Here is a 17,329-nt window from a genome sequence, read left to right on the forward strand (position 1 = left end):
TGGAAAAATCATTTTGGCTGGTGTTTATCCTCCAGAATGACTTAATTCTCATTGGCTGGCTCTTTAATAGAGAGGCAAAGTCCCGCCCCTTCCGATGAACCACCACAGGACCTTTAGTAGAATTAATAAATACAGCAGTAATAATATGTTATCTATAACAGTGGTGGGTCAGCAAAGCCTTCTCTGCTGGCCTAGACAGAATCACAAAGTTATAGCTATTTTATAATTGAATTATTTTTCATAAATACAGTATTCTAAATATTTTTTCCCATTATCTTATTTTCTCATTGCACAGCCTCAGTTGCTCTGCTTCCAGTGCAGCTTGTTTTAAGTAGAGCTTTTATCCAATCAGATTTCACCCCTATGCTGTCTCTAAGTAAAAAAATCTGCCTGGAGGCCTTCAGAATTGTAAGTGAATCCCTTTGCAGTTTAAGTGAATGGGGACAATATTGTTGATTGTCATAGTCTCCAACCAATCAGATCTTTAGTTTGACATGTTGGGCATATTCTTTGACATGTCAGAGCTTCTAGCTGGCCTACAAGTACGTGATCATTAACTTGCGGCTTGATTGGTCAGTGGGCTAGCGTGACTGTTGTGAAACTAGCTAGCAGAACTTTGTAGTAGTAAGAGTTAAAGTTTAAAGATATGTAAGAAGTTTTTACGTGACATTACATTTTTAGCATTTTGCTATGTTTGGCGGTGACAATCCCAATATCTGCTGCCTCTGTCGGGTGGACATTTTCAGCCCTCAAACGCATTAAAACGTATTCAAGAAATACAACTGGGGAGGCTCGACTGTCATCACTGGCGTCCATGACTCGAGAAGGACCTCTGGCTGGAACTGAACCGCACCGATGTTCTGTACAACTGTGTTGTTGAACCCTTTGTAGTCAAAGAAAGGAGGATGGACTTTATCTTAAAGTGAATCTGCAGTAGCGTTACTACTGTGTTCATATATGTTGTCGTTTTTATGATATGGTTAATAATGTTCCCTCTGATGTGAATAATATTTGAATGGTGCCCTTGAGTGTGTGAAGGAATGCGTGTTTTAGTGCCGCAGTGTTGCTGGATTGTGCAGAGGCCTGTTGAATCGTGTTATTTGGGTTTTATGTTATTCTACCTGCTTTGTTGTCATATAAATATATGTGACTGGTTCTTGTCATTGTGTTAATTACATTGATTTTGACTATATGCATTGTCTGTTAATGACGAAGCATCCCGTCATGCTGGCGTCATGAGGTTATTAGGAGGTTCAACTGTAGTAGGACAGCACTGAAGGCCCAGGTATAAAACACAGATCTTTACTAACCTAACCTTTTGATGCCGTTTGAATTATGCCAGGAATTATACAGCTTCTGTGACAAGAAAGTCAGTTTGTCATGATTTTAGCTAAACTTGTCCATCTTCAGACAACTACACTTTTGCAAGGATTTTGTCGCCTTGACAACAGCTCTAAGAAAATTTCAAGCCTAATTTTTCTAATCAAATCACCCAAACTCAAATCAGTTTTTATCCACTGCACCAGACTGCCATCCTGTTCATCTGTAACATAGCTGTAACTTTGTAACGCTTCATTCACTATTTAGGACTTTGACTCTATTATGTAATACCACACAGGCTTTAAATGGGATGTTGAGTCTGCATGTGACTGTTAACATTAATGGTTTTAGTATGCCGGTCTGGTCTAAAATTAGAAACTATAATCCTCTCTCCGCCCAAACACCATAACAGACAGCAGCTTCAAGTCTTATTTTAGATATTTCATCTGGGTGTTTCTTTCATACCTGCAGGCATGCTGAGAAAATATCTCGTTTCTTCACGTCAGAGTCTTTACCCAGTCAGAAGAAAACGCATCCACCAAGCCTCAGTCCTTTGACGTGTTTTTATTAATTTCACTTTGACATCAGTACAGAGACCACAAACTTTTTTATTTTTTTTGACAGTTTTCTACTTTTTTTCCTGCAACATCTTTCCCAAAGCTTCAAAAATCAGAACCAAAGTCATAGCTAATACAAAACAGAGCTGATGTTAGTGAACAACATCTAGACACCAGTAAAGAGTCCAAAGCTAAACTCTCCAGACACAAAAAAAGAAAAGAAAAAGAAGTCAAACACACTCCTGCCACACACACACACACTGCCATACCCAATAAAAACACAGGGACGAACAGGAAAAGGAGAAAAGCAACATGCTGTGAGGGAACAGGTTTAATTCATTTTATATATTACACTCTAAAGAAATAAGCTAGCTATGAATCTGAGGAGTAGTGATCCGTTTAGCCGTGGCGCTGTAGCAAGCTAACGCAGCCTCTCCTGAACTACAGTTAAAGGTGCTGCATATGGGGAAGCTAGTTCACGTTCATAGCGTCACGCTGGTTCAGCCTGAGGGTAGCTGGGTGAACATTAAAGGGTCAGTTCAACCAAAAATATATTTGTAGATTGAATCAGCGACTCAGATTCCCACCTCCACCACAACACAATGGAATGCTCATTGTGAACAGTTTTCCTTGAAACTACGTTTTAAAGAAGAAATAGTCCCAGACTCATAATTCAATGCTGTGAGCACCACAAATGACACCCCATTAGAAATCTTAAAATAAAAAAATAAAACTACAGTTCTAAATGTAACATTAGTTCTCCGAATTCTGGATGACGGGCAGAGACAAGTATGTTCTTTTGTAATTTGGTTGAAATGGCCCTTTAAATCAACTGAACAAACGTCAACCAATACAAATGTGCTCCATTAGCTTGCGTGAAGTTTAGCTTTTAGATGACAACATAAAGCTACAATATGCAACTTCTCCACATTCAAATAAACAGAATGCATAATACATTAGCAGTGTCAGTATTCAGGCCTAACCCCCCTTCCTCACACTTGAAGTCTGCTTCTTTAGCGCCTTTACAGATGCTGCTAACCTGAGGTTAGCAGCATCTGTTGAGTTGACAGCTCATCAACACCTGCCCATTTGAGGGGGCGGCTAACAACTAGCATCTACAACAGAAATGTTACATATTTTGGCTTTAACGCCAGAGTCTGAATGAGACTGCATGCTAGAGGGGTCAACCGAGACACGAGTGAGGCGACCACACAGCGGAGAGCATGCATAGGGAGGAATGTTCCAGAGAAAACATCCAGTACACAGGCAGACGTAGTAGTAGTAGTAATGGGTAGTTGCTGCATTTAGAGGCTGTTCAGTATTCAGGGGACTCCGTGCAAACTTAATTTGGGGCGCAGTGAACTGGACAGCAACACGAACACACTCATTTCCTTCTATATATTCATCCCTTAAAACAATATGGAGACGTAGCAGTGGCCAACATATGACTATGGTTTACCGAGTTCAAAAACACCATTGAAACAGTCACAAGTAATAATCATATTAAACAAAAGTCAGGGTAGAGCATATGATAGCCTATATAAAAGGGTGGGAATCTGTTTCCAGCTTACACTATGACATGCGCTTCATGGCAGTCAAAGAAAAGGAACAAAGTGACAAACTGAGCTCTATAATAACCACTTTAAACCAAAACCGCGTCCATATCCCCAGCTACACTCTTTATTCAACATCGCAACCTCTTAATCTTATTTTACTTCCTCTCGGGTCACTGCTGAGGTTTGTATGGAGTCTAAAAAGTGCCAAAAGAATAGCTAGACTTCGAATTAAAAAAACATTGTAAAAAGCAATTACAAAAACTTAATCTTTAATTTATCCATTTAATTTAGTTTAATTGATTATATTTAAAAGTGAAAGTTCATTCTTCACCCAAAAACAACAAAAAAGGACAAACACATTTGAACTTTATTATTATTATTTTCCAGAGCTGTCAGCCATATGTTAGCCACATCTCTCTGTCGTCAAAGCTCCAGAGAATGTTAGAAAGCAGACTTTTTAATGAATCACGGTGAAAGTCGATATTTATTCTGGTGGCACATTCTATACTCCACAGCTTTGGAACTCAAAACCGCTCAGCAGTAGATTTTCTAACTCACCAATTGTGAGCTGGGAAGTCGTTTTGAGATTTAAGGGCGTGACAAAACATCAGAGAGAATCTCTTAACTTAATGAACAATCTGGAATTATTTCTGGAGAGGCCTCTGAAACACCAGTTTAAAACGAAGCTCAATGACACTTAACAGAACTTTTACAATGCCGTCGTCAAGCTACTAGGGAGTCAAAGCAGCAATCATATAATTAATATCAATAATAGTAATAAGCAGTTAGAAGAAGAATAAAAATGTACAAGTGAATGTGATACCTCAACACTGAACAGGTGCGACAAAAGCAGTGCTGCTGTGAGGGAACTTTTCCTTTGATATAAAAAGCGAGGCTAACTTGTTTTCCGTACAGCAGAGAGAGCCTGTAGTCGTCTTCAGGTGGATATTTACATACAGAGAACTGTTCAAAAAAATGCATCTGATCAAGAGGGTGAACTAGACCAAATTATCACAGCTGGCTCAGTGTTCCAACGCTTCCATTTCAACCTGCTCGTGGGTTTGAAAAAATAAAAGTTCAGTGCATTGCAGAAACATACAGAAGTGCATGTGAGGCTAATGGAGGCTAACTCACCAACAGGCCGATCAGTAACAGCAAACCCGTTACCAGCCTCTGAAATTAACTCATATTAACAGCTGTAGAGCAAGAGAGCAGGATAAGACTAGCCACAATTACACCCAAAACATTTGTTTTATTACACTTTTTTTATTTATTTTTGGACACTTTTCCTTTTCTTTACTTTTCCATCTCATAAGATCCGTTTGCCTTCAGGCAAATGTGTGGTTTTAAGTACAGACATTTGCTTTTTTTTGTGACGTAGACAGCCATCATCCACCCCCTGCTCGCTCTACACGACAAAACCAGGTCATAGATTCAGTCTAGTTCACTCGACCCTGCGTGCGCAGACAAGTCGGGCTCCGCCGCGGCGCTACATCACTTCCTCGCTAGCGACACGCTTCCTGTCTGCACAGGCACAGTTCTTTTTAATGCTTGCAATTTAAGCTGCGCAGTAGTTTTACATTGAATATCGAGTAGCTCAAGAGATTTTCTACCTAGCAAGGTTCAGTGTAGTACGATGGTGATGGTTGATGGAGTAGGGGGGGAGGAGTTAGATTGGGGCAGGGGGTTATCTGGAGAGGGGTAGGAGAAGGTAAGGGGGCTCTAAGATGGAAATGGAGATGAGGATGATGGTGACGTGGAAGCTTCTAATTGGGGGAGGTTGATCATTCAGTTTTGCTGCGCTTCACAGCTCCAGGAAGTTTCTCTTGCAACCTGTGAGAGAAAAACAAGACGGGTGTGAAAAAAACTAATGGGTGGATGAAAGCTACGTCTAGAACACACTCATTACTTGATTCACTTACTTGGCCATTGTGGTGTTGACTCGAGTGCGTATCACGTCGATGTACTGATCGATCTGGCTCTGGAACGAGACGAGATATGAGAGAAGGTAAGCATCAGTGTCGGAAAATAACTTTTGACCTAAAGAAGGCAAAGGATCACTTTGAAATCCGATAACCATTTTTGATAACTAGTGAGAGCCACTCCGTCAACGAAGAACAGAAAACAAGTGGTAGCATTTTCTTTCGTACTGAGCACTGGACTTGGATGTTGGATAAGAGTTCAACATCAGTTCTGTTTTCTTGAGACGAAGAGTGTCGGGACCTTGTTCAGGTCAACTGGCAGATCAGAGAAGCGTCAGCAGTAATGTGGACATTTTGAATGGTGAAGAGAGAGCAGAGCTGTGGTCATGAGGTCTTGTCAAAGAATTCAGAACAGATGCTAATAGATGTAAACACTGGATCAGATGACATGTTTTATGAACCGTGTTGTTTCAAGCCCACAATAACACACTCTTAACCCTCTGAACCCCAAAACCCACAGGCGGGATGGAAAGCATGTTTGTTTAATCTGTCATTATAGTCGGATTGTCATCTTTCCGACGGTCCTCCTTGAACACATGTGCGACAAACGGTTCCGTCAGACAACACACCCGAAGCTAAGCTTAAAATTGTAATATTTCATCAAAAACATTTTATTTTACATGTCTCATTAAAAATCGGGCCACAAATCAACTGTTTGGCCTAACCAGATGCCGTAAAGAACATTCAATTCTGCACTACTCAGCCCAACTAGGAAGAGACCAGCAGTCACGTGACAAAAATTCATTGAACCTGTGAGTAGGATTTCCCTTTAAAAAACAACGAGTAGACTCATAGAAAATCACCACTTCTAACCCAGTAGAAGTGTTTATGTGTCTGTAGCCGCACATTCCCTGTCCTCTGCCAGGAAAAACATAGCAAGAATAATGTCGAGATACTGTATGTCGAGAAATGCCAGGGGTTGGTTTTCACCTTCTGGGAGGAGGGGCCAACTTTGAATGTTGTGTTTATATGTCAAATACCGATACCAAAAGAGTACTTCATTCTACACCCATCGTGTGAATAGAAGCTGTGTCCCACTGGCTAGCTAACTGCCGCTACACCACACAGCGCTCATACACAGTTCCCGCTAAGAACGCCTCCCCAACCAGAGTTGTCGTGCCCCCCCACTCTACCCCCTCCTAGGTTAAATGGTTAAAACGGTTAGCTCTGTCAGAACTGTTGCCAGTGTTAGTGCTGTTCACCATATTAGCATCATTAGCTACTAGCCGCTAGCTCAGATATCTCCGTGTTAACAGCCGTGTTAACAGCCGTGTGCAGGCAGGCAATCCCGGCTGTATGGGTCGTAGCTGTTGCGGTAGTAGGCCAATGACACATCGCATTACATTGAAGAATGCTTATGGTAATTGGCTGTGAGCAAAACCATACAGTTAAGTCATTTTTGTCTACTTCTCGGCACAGAAAGGATCGATTGCAGGCAACGCTTGCCTGGACAAGTTTCGATGGTACTTAGCATTGGTCCGATACTTAGCCCTCATCACAATGACTATTAAAACATTCAAACAATCACCACGAGTACATGAGTCTCAGCATCTACTCTGTGCCAAAATCCAGTGAAAAGTAATTACGAGAAACTGACCAGCAAAAGACTGCGTCAAACAGTTGAGTACATTCCCCTAAACACATAAAGTTCTCATTTGGCATGATGTGCATGGACGTGATGCTGACCCCCCCTTATTTGAGCCGTCAGTAGAATGACTTCACATTCTCAGCAGCTGGACACTGGACAGCAACAAGCCTTCAGTGTCTGATGAAGACTGCAGTCATCCAGTGAGCTCACTGCTGACGGGAATGTTCGCTAACAGCTGAAGTCATCCGATATATTCACGGTGACCGAGGACACAGGGTCGCACTCTCACCTTGTTCTTCTCGTAGACGGGAGGCACAGCGAAGAGCAGGATGTCAGCTGGAGAACAGAGAGAGAGAGCAGACACGTGAGGAACACGACAACATACTGAACACACATCGGTGGACTTTGACTGTTAAAGCAGACACAGCACTGTTTATATTCTCAGCCTGCACTCATTCTGTTGAGGGACAGTTCTTAGAGGACAAAAATAAGGCTTTTTCATCAAATCAATCATTAGATGATTTATTGAATTGGTAAATATGTAACGTCTGGTAAATAATCAAGAAATACAACATTACATGTGTTATTTGTACATTTATTTTCTGCATTTACATATTTGGAATGTGTGCCTTTCAATGTGTAAAAACAGTAACGTCTACTTTTTTTCTGAAATACGATGAATGTGAATGAGCTTTTTGGTTCCCTCAATGCTTACCCAGGATGAGAATGGTGATTCCATTGAAGACGGCTCCTACATAGGTGAACAGCCACATGACCACAGCCAGCTGTCAGTGAACAAAATTAAGTTAGAGAGAAGCATTCTAGGACACAATACCACACTTCAAATAGACCTCGTTCATCAGAGCTTCACTCCTCGATCATAGTGTCAATTCTTAAATCATGTCTTAATAGTGGCCAACAAAAACTAATAAAGGCTAGAACAACATTGATGGCAGGAATTCATTTTACTATAATGGTTCTCAAGGTAACTTTAGCATATACATGTCCAGCATGAATCCCATCACTACAGCAGGATCATGTCATAATCACAACTCTGTAGATATTAACCAAGTATTTCCATTTACTTCTACTTCAATCCCTGTTAGATTACAGACAATGACATCAAGCACTTCCTGCGTATGTTTCAAATTAAATTGGAGCCCCTTGAGTCCCTGGTAGGTTTTTAATATGAAACATTGTTTTTCATTTTTGTTTAGAAAACAGTAGAATGAGAATTGAGCGACAGAGTGACATGACTGATTGAAGTAGTAAGGAAAACCATTTACACATATTTTTAAGACTATATTGCAAAGTGCATTATAAAAAGAATATGTGTGATTCATGACCATGAGAGTATTGTTGGGGACTTTCCAGCTGATCAGAGAGCTGATCAGAGAGTGGAGGAGAAGTGAAGACTTCTGGAGCTTTGTGCTGCTGATCCAACTCTCCTGTCAAGCTCAGAATCTCGGATACCGCTCGCAGGAGGAAGTTTTTCATCGTTCTAAGAGCCCGCATTTTTATTTTGTTTGCTTCCCAAGAACTAGGAACGATCATAGTTCTTAGAACACCGTTTTCAGGGACTTTTGTGCTCCTATTTCAGAGTAGCTACTCTCCCAGCACAAGTGGAACCGCGAGTGACCCAAGTGTACGGTGATTGGTCGGACACGTCAGCCAATGCATTATCACCTTTAGCACAAAGGCTAGCCCAGTAACTTTAGCACAAAGGCTAAACCAGAGCTTTAGCACAAAGACTAGCCCAGTAACTTTAGCACAAAGCACAAAAGCTAATAATAATAATAATAATGCGGATATGTGGAGTATTATTGCTGCTTGGCTGACTGTGATGGCTGGTTGCTATAACCTGATGTTCGAGTATAACAGAAGCAAGACTTATTTTCAATAACAAAACTGTTCTTCAGTTCGGTCCTGGGATAAAATCATTGTTACATAAACCTGTTCAATCATTTATCGAAGTGAAACAAGCAGCTGTCAAACCTGTGATCCACCCATACAGGTATTTCATGTAGCCTGATGGGTGTGGACTGAGCTGCTGGTCAGTTTTGTTGCAGCTTTCAGGGAGTGACAGCGGTTTTGTTTACCTTTCTTGCTTGTACATAGTTTGGAGAATGCCTGCATATCTCTGCCAACATCACCCTGAGCACAGTTTTAATCATTCACAATGGGCAGAAACACCTGAGGGAGGGTGTGAAGGACAGGCTTTGACTTCATCACGTTAACCTCCAGCTCGGGGCTTTTCAGAGCGATGTGAGGCTTTGGTCAGAGCTTCTTCCTTGTTGTTTCCAATGTGTTTTAGAAACCGGGATGTTTTTGTCATTAAAAAGGCCACGGGGGACCAATTGACTGATTTTTACAAGTTGTTTGGTAGGCCAGTGAAGTAAGCAGACAACAACAGGAGAGACTGATTTTCTGTCATGTTTGTATTAAAATGTATACCTTCATATGCCAGTGGTGAATCACTTTATAGTTTCAGTTTGCTCCCCCTGTTGTGATTTAGAAACAATTAAATATTGTAGTATTTCTTTGCCTCCGAATTTCATATTTTCATTAAATAATTCTTTGAGTTCCAAAGGGGTTACATTTTCAAATATTTTACAATAAGATTAGAGAAATGTCCAAAATATGAATTCTTTGGGTCCAGAATTTGTTTTGATTCTTTGTACCTGTTTAGGTTGTATTATCTAAATAATTAGCATCCAACAATACAATGATAACTACTGGGGTATATCTTAACAGTACAGATCAGGACTATAATTAGAGAGGTGTTACTATGGTCTTTATGGAACAGAGTAGGTAAAGGTTTCCATAAGCAGATAAAATGACCAGAACTCAGGGTGACCAATGGACGGTGACTGAAGGTCGGAGCTGCTCACCTTCAGGGAGTCCACGAGGTCCTCGACCAGGAAGAGGCGGCTCATTTGCTTCAGGGCTCGGTTGATGTGTGTCAGACTGAAGTCCACATGCTTGCGGAAAATCTCTGGTGGGATGCTGACATCCTTATCTATCAGTGTTCTGCAGAGAGGGAGGAGGGGAGGGTGAGCACAGAATGAGGCTAAGTATGTGGGCCCAGAGTGCTGCAGGAAAACCGACAGAATTCGCCTTTGGTGAGCAGCTTTAACAAGGACACTAATGGGAGGCTTTCGTTTGTTTCTTTGTGGCTTAAAAAGACGTTGTCAGCCCTACAGAGCGGATGTCTGAAGTCACGGTTTGAGGCTTTGAGGAGGACAACGGACACAAAATGGAAGACTTTCCTTTTCTTATTAATGCTTATTTTGTTCTGCCCAACCATTGTGAAGTCCACACATAAACTATAAAGAAACAAAAGCATAAATGCTCTCCAGTGCAACAGGGACTTCAGGCACCAGCAGAGCTACGAGTGAGAACAGACAACAACGAAACTGAGAAAACAAGTGAGAGACGTGTGTTGACCTCATTTATGGACCCATAATTTTAAAAAAGTGTTAATTTTAAAGTAAATTTGATGAGAGAGAGAGAGATCAAGACCTGAAGCATTGTGACCAAGTTTGAAAAATAAAACTTCTAAAACTTTCCAAGAAATGTGTCTGTTTGAGTTTATAGAGGAACATTTTAGAGAAGATCTTAAGTATCAAACACCACCTTTCATTATTAAAGACTACTCTATTACTTGTTTGTTTTGTAACTAAGCAACCAATCTACCTTCCGTTTACACCTGAATATATTCGTTTTCAGGCGTGCTAGTATGGATGTAAATTATTTTGCAAACGATGCTGTGTGTAATTTCACATTCCTGACCATTTCCACATCATCTTAAATTAACTTGAATAGGTAAACCAGACATTTCAAAGAGATACAAGTTAAATTACAACTATGTTTCATGCATGCGTTATTGAAAACGTAAACATTTAGGTGAAGTTAATAGATTCATGTTCTTTTTCCTGTCGTCAGTAAAACAAACATTATGTTCGCTAGCTTCATGTTAGATTCAATGTTATAATTAGTCTACGATACAAACATTCAGGCTCCCCCGTGTGGCTCAAAGTGAATTGCAGATATAAATGTTAAAACACTTTGGAAGAAGTTCTGCAAATGTATTTGGTGACCCTAACACAATCTCCTGTGACACTTGTGGGTCCTGACCGTGTCTATGGGACCGATTTAGAATACCCCCCCCCCCCACCCCCATTGTATAAGAATAGCTTTTAATCAATAAATATTTAGTAAAAGGCCTCCTAGTTTTCTGATCTGCTCTTGTGTTAATCTGCTGTGGATGTTATACTTAAAACAAGTTGCGGCCACGGCTGTCGCTGGCACTGAGCAATAAAAAACTTCTACTTTCATACTCTTTTCGGTCGCTGTTAAATTACCATCAATTGGATTAAATCCCAAGAAGCAGAAATGACTCAACTCGAATAAGACTCGTTTTTTTCGTATAGTTGATGACTTGATCTGTAGAAACACTCTATATTTTGCCAATTTGAGCATCAAACTAAAAACATGTTTTGGCCTTGTTTTAAAACCCAGGTCAATCAAATCTCCCAGACAACAAGAAGGAGAAGGTAAAGTAAAGTAGCATTGAAGTTCTAGAGGACTTGGTCTTACTTGAAGGGGTGTCCATCGCTGGACTTCTGCACTGCCTGGACGACGCACTTGTAGATGCGGAATGTGATGGTGACACAGAGCAGGGCCAGCAGGAGGTAGGAGGCCACGCTGATGAAGCTGAAGGCTGCCAGCGACAGCAGCAGCAGCAGGGACAGCCCGAACACCAAGCCAGACTTCTTGGGGTCCCGCCAGTAGATCAGATCCTTAACTGCATAGAGGAAGTTAGGAGGGGGGGGGGGGGCGTTAGACTGATATCAGAATAAAATGAAATATCGTACCAAGTTGGAAAATAATAGTTCGTCTGAAGAAAAAACTGAAAACTTTACTTTTTCAATTAAAAAAACGACACTGAATTTTCAGGATGAAATCTAAATTGTTTGTTTAAGGCAGCTCTCTATTTGAAACCATTGAAAAAAGCATGGTTCTCTTTGCAGCTGAGGTAAATAAAGGCCCCATGGTAGATTTATATGGAAAAAATTTGTATTGTCCTAGTGGTCAGGCGAGCGTGGAGAAAAGCTCCAAATAAAACATGAACATGCAAACATTAATCTTCTTCGGCACGTGCAGCAGAGAATAACCGAGGAGGGCCCATTGCTGTGGATGCCCACTTTGTGTTTGTATGCATGTCCTGTGGGGAGTCGCACATGCAGAAGGAATGGCCTCTATACAAGGCAGTTATGTAAGGCTGGAATGGGCTGGCGCTCTCAGACTGCCACGCCTTCCCTCTGCGTAGGGGAAACGGCTACATTCAAAAAAGCCTTTTGTAAGTGTGGGAGAAAGCACGTGGGCCGATGCCTCAGGGACGGTTCAGGCTTCAGTGCTCCAGCTAGTTTAATGGGAACACGCGTTATATGGGACCTTCACACACACATACATCACAGAAACAGCTAACTGTTTGCTTTTTCAAAGGACAAAGATGCCAATTAATGTCAGAAATATATAATGCAGAAATTTTTATTTTTTATCTCTGTAGATAGAGCTCAGATTCATGCAGGTTCATACACACACACTCATGTTCAAAGATGCATGTCACACACATTCCTTTCTTATTAGATAAAGAGGGACTGTCTCCTCAGTCGGCCAAAATTCTGACCAAGACCAGCCTCAATTTGTTCCTCAGGGATATTCAACCACAACGCTATGATGCATGCAAATGTCTGCTGCTGACCAAGTGCAGTTTTAACAGAGCTGAGCTTTGATGGAACAGGGAGCCGGAAAAACTAAAAGTTATCGTGTCGATGGTACAAATATTTGTCTACGATAAACTGTGTTAACTCAATGCCTAGTTGGTGACAGAGCCAGCTATTGTGACTGGCTATGTTGCGTGTTATGAGCAGCTAGTCTACTATATTTGGCCTGAACCCAAACTCTCAATTATTACTGCAGTCAGTCATCTTTTGCCACAGTTAATATGGGTAGTTATCCGACTCAGTCATCCTTATAAAATAGTTTAACATGCATGCTTTGCAAACACTATAAAAGCTAAATATGTGGCTGAACGGAGAAAGATTAACTGATATTTCTCAAACTATGACGAGACTATTAGATGGACTATCATTCCTTACAAATCAGTCCTTTTTCAGTACCTTAATAGATATTGAACTGATGCTGTACAAAATGTTTTCTTTGCATTAGGTTTAACACCACCACATGGCTCGTCTGACTCCTTTACAAAATAAACTCAGCATGCCAAGAGCTGAACCTGTGTGCAAGAATGTGAGAGAAAAGCAGCAGCACTGCTGTGGGGCTCTCACACAAACAGAAAGAGCTCTATTGTTTCTCATTCCGTCAGAGCCTACAATGAGACTGCATGAAAACCTCATAACTCCAGTAAACAATGCAATTTTCATCTATCAAATCAGACGATGTCGGGAACATGTGATATGACAGATTCAAAGAGATATGAAAACATTAAACTACATGATGGTCAATCTGGAAACAAAGTTGACTTTTCTGGGATGTAATGTTTTCATCCGACAGTAACAATGAGCGGGGTTTCCTCACCCTGCACTGCAGGGGTGAGTGTGTGTGCTGCCAGCACACAAAGGGAGGCAGCGAGAAACATCCTCCCTCCAGGCTCACTTTTTAACACACATGCACAACTTTAAACAAACTCAGATGAAAATAATCTGTGTAAAATACAATATAAATAGACTATAAACAGCGTTATTTTGAAATACAGTGCTCTAAAATTACATTTTTAGCGTTACAGCTACCATTTGTTGGGGACTTCGTTATACAAGACCTCAGCTAATTTGAGTTTTAACAACGTTTTGATAACCCTAAACAGTGGTTCAATTAATTATTTATTTATTTTAGTTATTAAGCTAACCTTCAATGAATAATGGCAGTGTGCAGTGTGTCTTTGGCTTACATTCAGTCAATCAATAAATGTATATATTGATTTGAAAAAAGTCCCTCATTGAAAACAATATACACACATTTTATTTAATAAAAAGAAAGGTGTAGCATTATTTTGATACTGTCGGCAGCCTGCGGGGGCTCTGCAGGTCGATAATGTTGGAGGCAGCCGGAGCTTGACGGCCCTTGTTCATTATCTCTATCCATGTCTCTTGCCCTGACTCTAATCTGCTGAGGTCCCAGTGGCTGCTGAGGCGCAGTGGCCTGCTTTCACTGTGCTGCTCTTAAAGCTGCACACACAACCACAGGCCGAAGCAGAAACGGGCTGGACCAGCACACACGAACTGGACCGAGGAACAATGTTCTGCACCTGTCTGCTGCCATTATAAGTGACAAATCAAGTATGTTAACTCTACTGGTTACTACTTTAAAAACCTGCATCAGAACTTTGCTCATGCAGGTAAACACACTGCACCAATTCAGACCACTGGCACACTTTACCTGCTTTTACCTACATGACATCATAAATTCTGCTTTAGTTGAGTTTCAGGTCTCTGTCATGATTTAATTCCACACACAATGTACAGCAAATGATAAACTATGTGACAGCAGGGGATTGTTGTCACTACTGAATAAATCCATAGGCATGCTGGTCAATGTCATCTGAGTCCAAGCCATCTGCTATTTTGTCTCAAAGTGGACGGACTAGCAGACAGATAACTGGGCACAATAATATTGTACATAATCATGCCTAATCCAAACAGTGAACATTCAGGACAGATGTTCTTCTAAACTGGTAGTTGACCTACAGCACATGACCCTTTGTCACACTGAGCAAATATTCTGTCAGTTACTGTCCAGTGAAATAAGGATGATAAGGAGCAGTGGCTAACATTACAAATCATGCTCCTTTTAGCTCTGGTTTGGTCTCCACCACTTCGTGAGAAATATGGCTCTTCACTAGGGTCGGGTATCGGTACTGGATACCTTTAAAAAAAAGGGTGCGATTTGATCCCAATACATATCCTGACTGAAGCTATTCCTTCTGACTAAAAACAAGATGGTAACCTGAACAAGTGACATTACAGGTCCATGTCAGACACCTTAGTGGAGAGTCAAATACCAAACACTGATACAGGTTCAGTTCAAGTATTCACATGTGCCTTTTCTCCACTTTACAAATCTTCACACAGAGGATTAACACAAATCTGAGCACTAATGGAATGTTGGATTTGAACTAATCTTTGACAGCCTGACAACAAGTCTGGTATTAAAACTAGCCCACAAATAAATTTAGAGGATCACATTTGCCAACACCTTGTGGATTTCACTAACAGATGGCTGGGATGGAATTTCTGACAAGGGGGACCAAAAACTTGAAAGGAAATGCAGAAATTGTCGAGCATATCCCACATAACAGGCACACCAACTGAAACAAACTCCTCCCGCCTAATAACCAGAGTTGTGGAGCAGCACTGCAGGGGAGCACTAAAATAGCTCAAGCTCATGGCTGGAGGGGGAGGACAACACAGGCTCCTCTACAGAACACGACACAAAAACAGAGCTTCCTCTTTAACGCCAAGTCATTAATATCTCAATTAGAAAACGATAACATTATGTGCACAGCTAACAAGCTTGTTCAAGCACAGACCAATGAACATGATGGCATGTACATGCTACGGCTAGTAGCTCCCATACATTTTGCTCCAATTCTGTTTTATTTTGGTGTTTTTTTTCTCGTTTATAACTGGAGAACTTATGGCATATGACAGAATACATTACTCAACATCAGAAAATGAAGCATGGGGATTGGATTAAGTGCAGCGGTCCTTGAGACGATCACCACCCACGGCCGACCAACCAGCCAGACCTGCTGGTCCAAACACCACTGAATGCAGAGTCAACTGCCCCAGGAGGAAGAGAAAGGAGAGCCAAAATGGAAGCTAAGCTAACCCAGCAAAGACCCAAGGCTACTCCACTGTCTGGTCGCAGAAAAAGGCTAACCCAGCAACAGGAGATCGGTGACTGTTGTGCACACATCTTTGTGGGGACTCCAGTGGGACGAGAGGAGGTGGACTCTGTTGACATCAATGATACTTGATGCTAAAACATAGTCAAAGGATTCAAGGATCCTCGAATATAAAGCTAAACTTATGCCTCTTCTGCACACTTTCCCTTAGTTTCTGGTTGCTAGAGCACCAGCACTCTGTTCTCTGGTGTGCCAGCTCAGGCTAAAATATTCAACACATGTAGACGTAGCACTGACTGTGTCAGGATTACTGTCTGCATACCAGCTTCTATGCATGGGTGTGTGGAATGGAGATTTGGTTTGCAGAGAAGGAGAGGGTACTGCAGAACTGGCTAATGCAACTCTTGAAAAGTAATACCCACCAGAACTTTTGCACTTGCTCTGGTCAACTTTAAATAGAGAGTAATAACTATCACTGTAGGCTGTGATGCTTGAAAACAGGCTGGTTTATATCAGCTCACATATTCTAAACAACTTTCAGTGGGAAAAGGACAGCTGGACATAGATGAAGAGGAGGATTGGACAAGCAAGTACTGAAAGACCTGACAGCAAACCAATTTCCCAAGATGGCATCTTGCCTAAACTCAAGTGTGAATTTGCAATGAATACGCAAGTATTTTTGCATGATTTTGTTTTGTTGTACCATGCCTTGTCATGGTATTCACCAAGTGGGCTGTGGAAACTTGCATCGAAACAGAAACCCGACACTGTACCCCGTGACTTCCAAGGTTCTTGCAAGCAAACACTTGGGCGCCATATCTAAACCCCCACCCCCACTCTGTCCTTTACAGCTGGGCAGTGGTCCATTGACAGAGGGCAGGAGAGGGTCAAAAGCTCAAATGAAGTGGGGATCACTGGACCATATGCAGCCTTAGTGTCTATATAGCACACTACACTGTGGATTGGCTCCTATAATCTCTGTGACAACTGCAGTCTGTACAGCTTTAGTATACTGCCGATGACTTTCAAGACAAAGATTTGTCTGTATTGTAGCTTTATATATGCATATGTAACTAGCTACTTGACATCATCATACCTTTGAAATGCCAATGTTCATTACATGTAAGCCAAAAGGTGGTTTTCACTGGACATTTAGAGGTTTATCTGTAGTCCGCATTGAATCAGGCATTTAAACATACTGACATGAGAACACCTGCTTCAATTATCAGACTCCTTTTGGGATCATGCAATGATTTGCACTAGAGAGTATGGGTTGTAGACTGGCTCATGATTGACTAAATATACAAAATAACAGAATTCTCAAACGAAGCCAAACTTTGTTCAACTAAAAGTAGTTTGTATTTTAAAAAAAGACAACAAGTGACATAACGGTAAAC

General features: G+C 41.2%; 1 protein-coding gene across 3 annotated transcripts in view; it reads right to left on the reverse strand.

Moving 5' to 3' along the window:
• Positions 1-1,868: 1,868 nt before the first annotated feature.
• Positions 1,869-17,329, reverse strand: part of rtn3 (reticulon 3) — a 29,168-nt gene continuing 13,707 nt past the window's right edge. For all 3 annotated transcript variants that reach the window (XM_031877689.1, XM_031877690.1, XM_031877691.1), the window contains 6 exons: positions 11,603-11,810; positions 9,895-10,033; positions 7,719-7,788; positions 7,293-7,339; positions 5,356-5,414; positions 1,869-5,266 (listed from right to left, as the gene is read on the reverse strand). In XM_031877689.1, the coding sequence (XP_031733549.1) occupies positions 5,218-5,266; positions 5,356-5,414; positions 7,293-7,339; positions 7,719-7,788; positions 9,895-10,033; positions 11,603-11,810 (572 nt within the window). In that variant the 3' untranslated portion in view covers positions 1,869-5,217. The remainder of the gene's footprint in view (positions 5,267-5,355; positions 5,415-7,292; positions 7,340-7,718; positions 7,789-9,894; positions 10,034-11,602; positions 11,811-17,329) is intronic.

This window comes from Anarrhichthys ocellatus, unplaced genomic scaffold (assembly GCF_004355925.1).
Source record: "Anarrhichthys ocellatus isolate YVR2014 unplaced genomic scaffold, GSC_Weel_1.0 scaffold144, whole genome shotgun sequence".
NCBI classification, from domain to species: Eukaryota; Metazoa; Chordata; class Actinopteri; order Perciformes; family Anarhichadidae; genus Anarrhichthys; species Anarrhichthys ocellatus.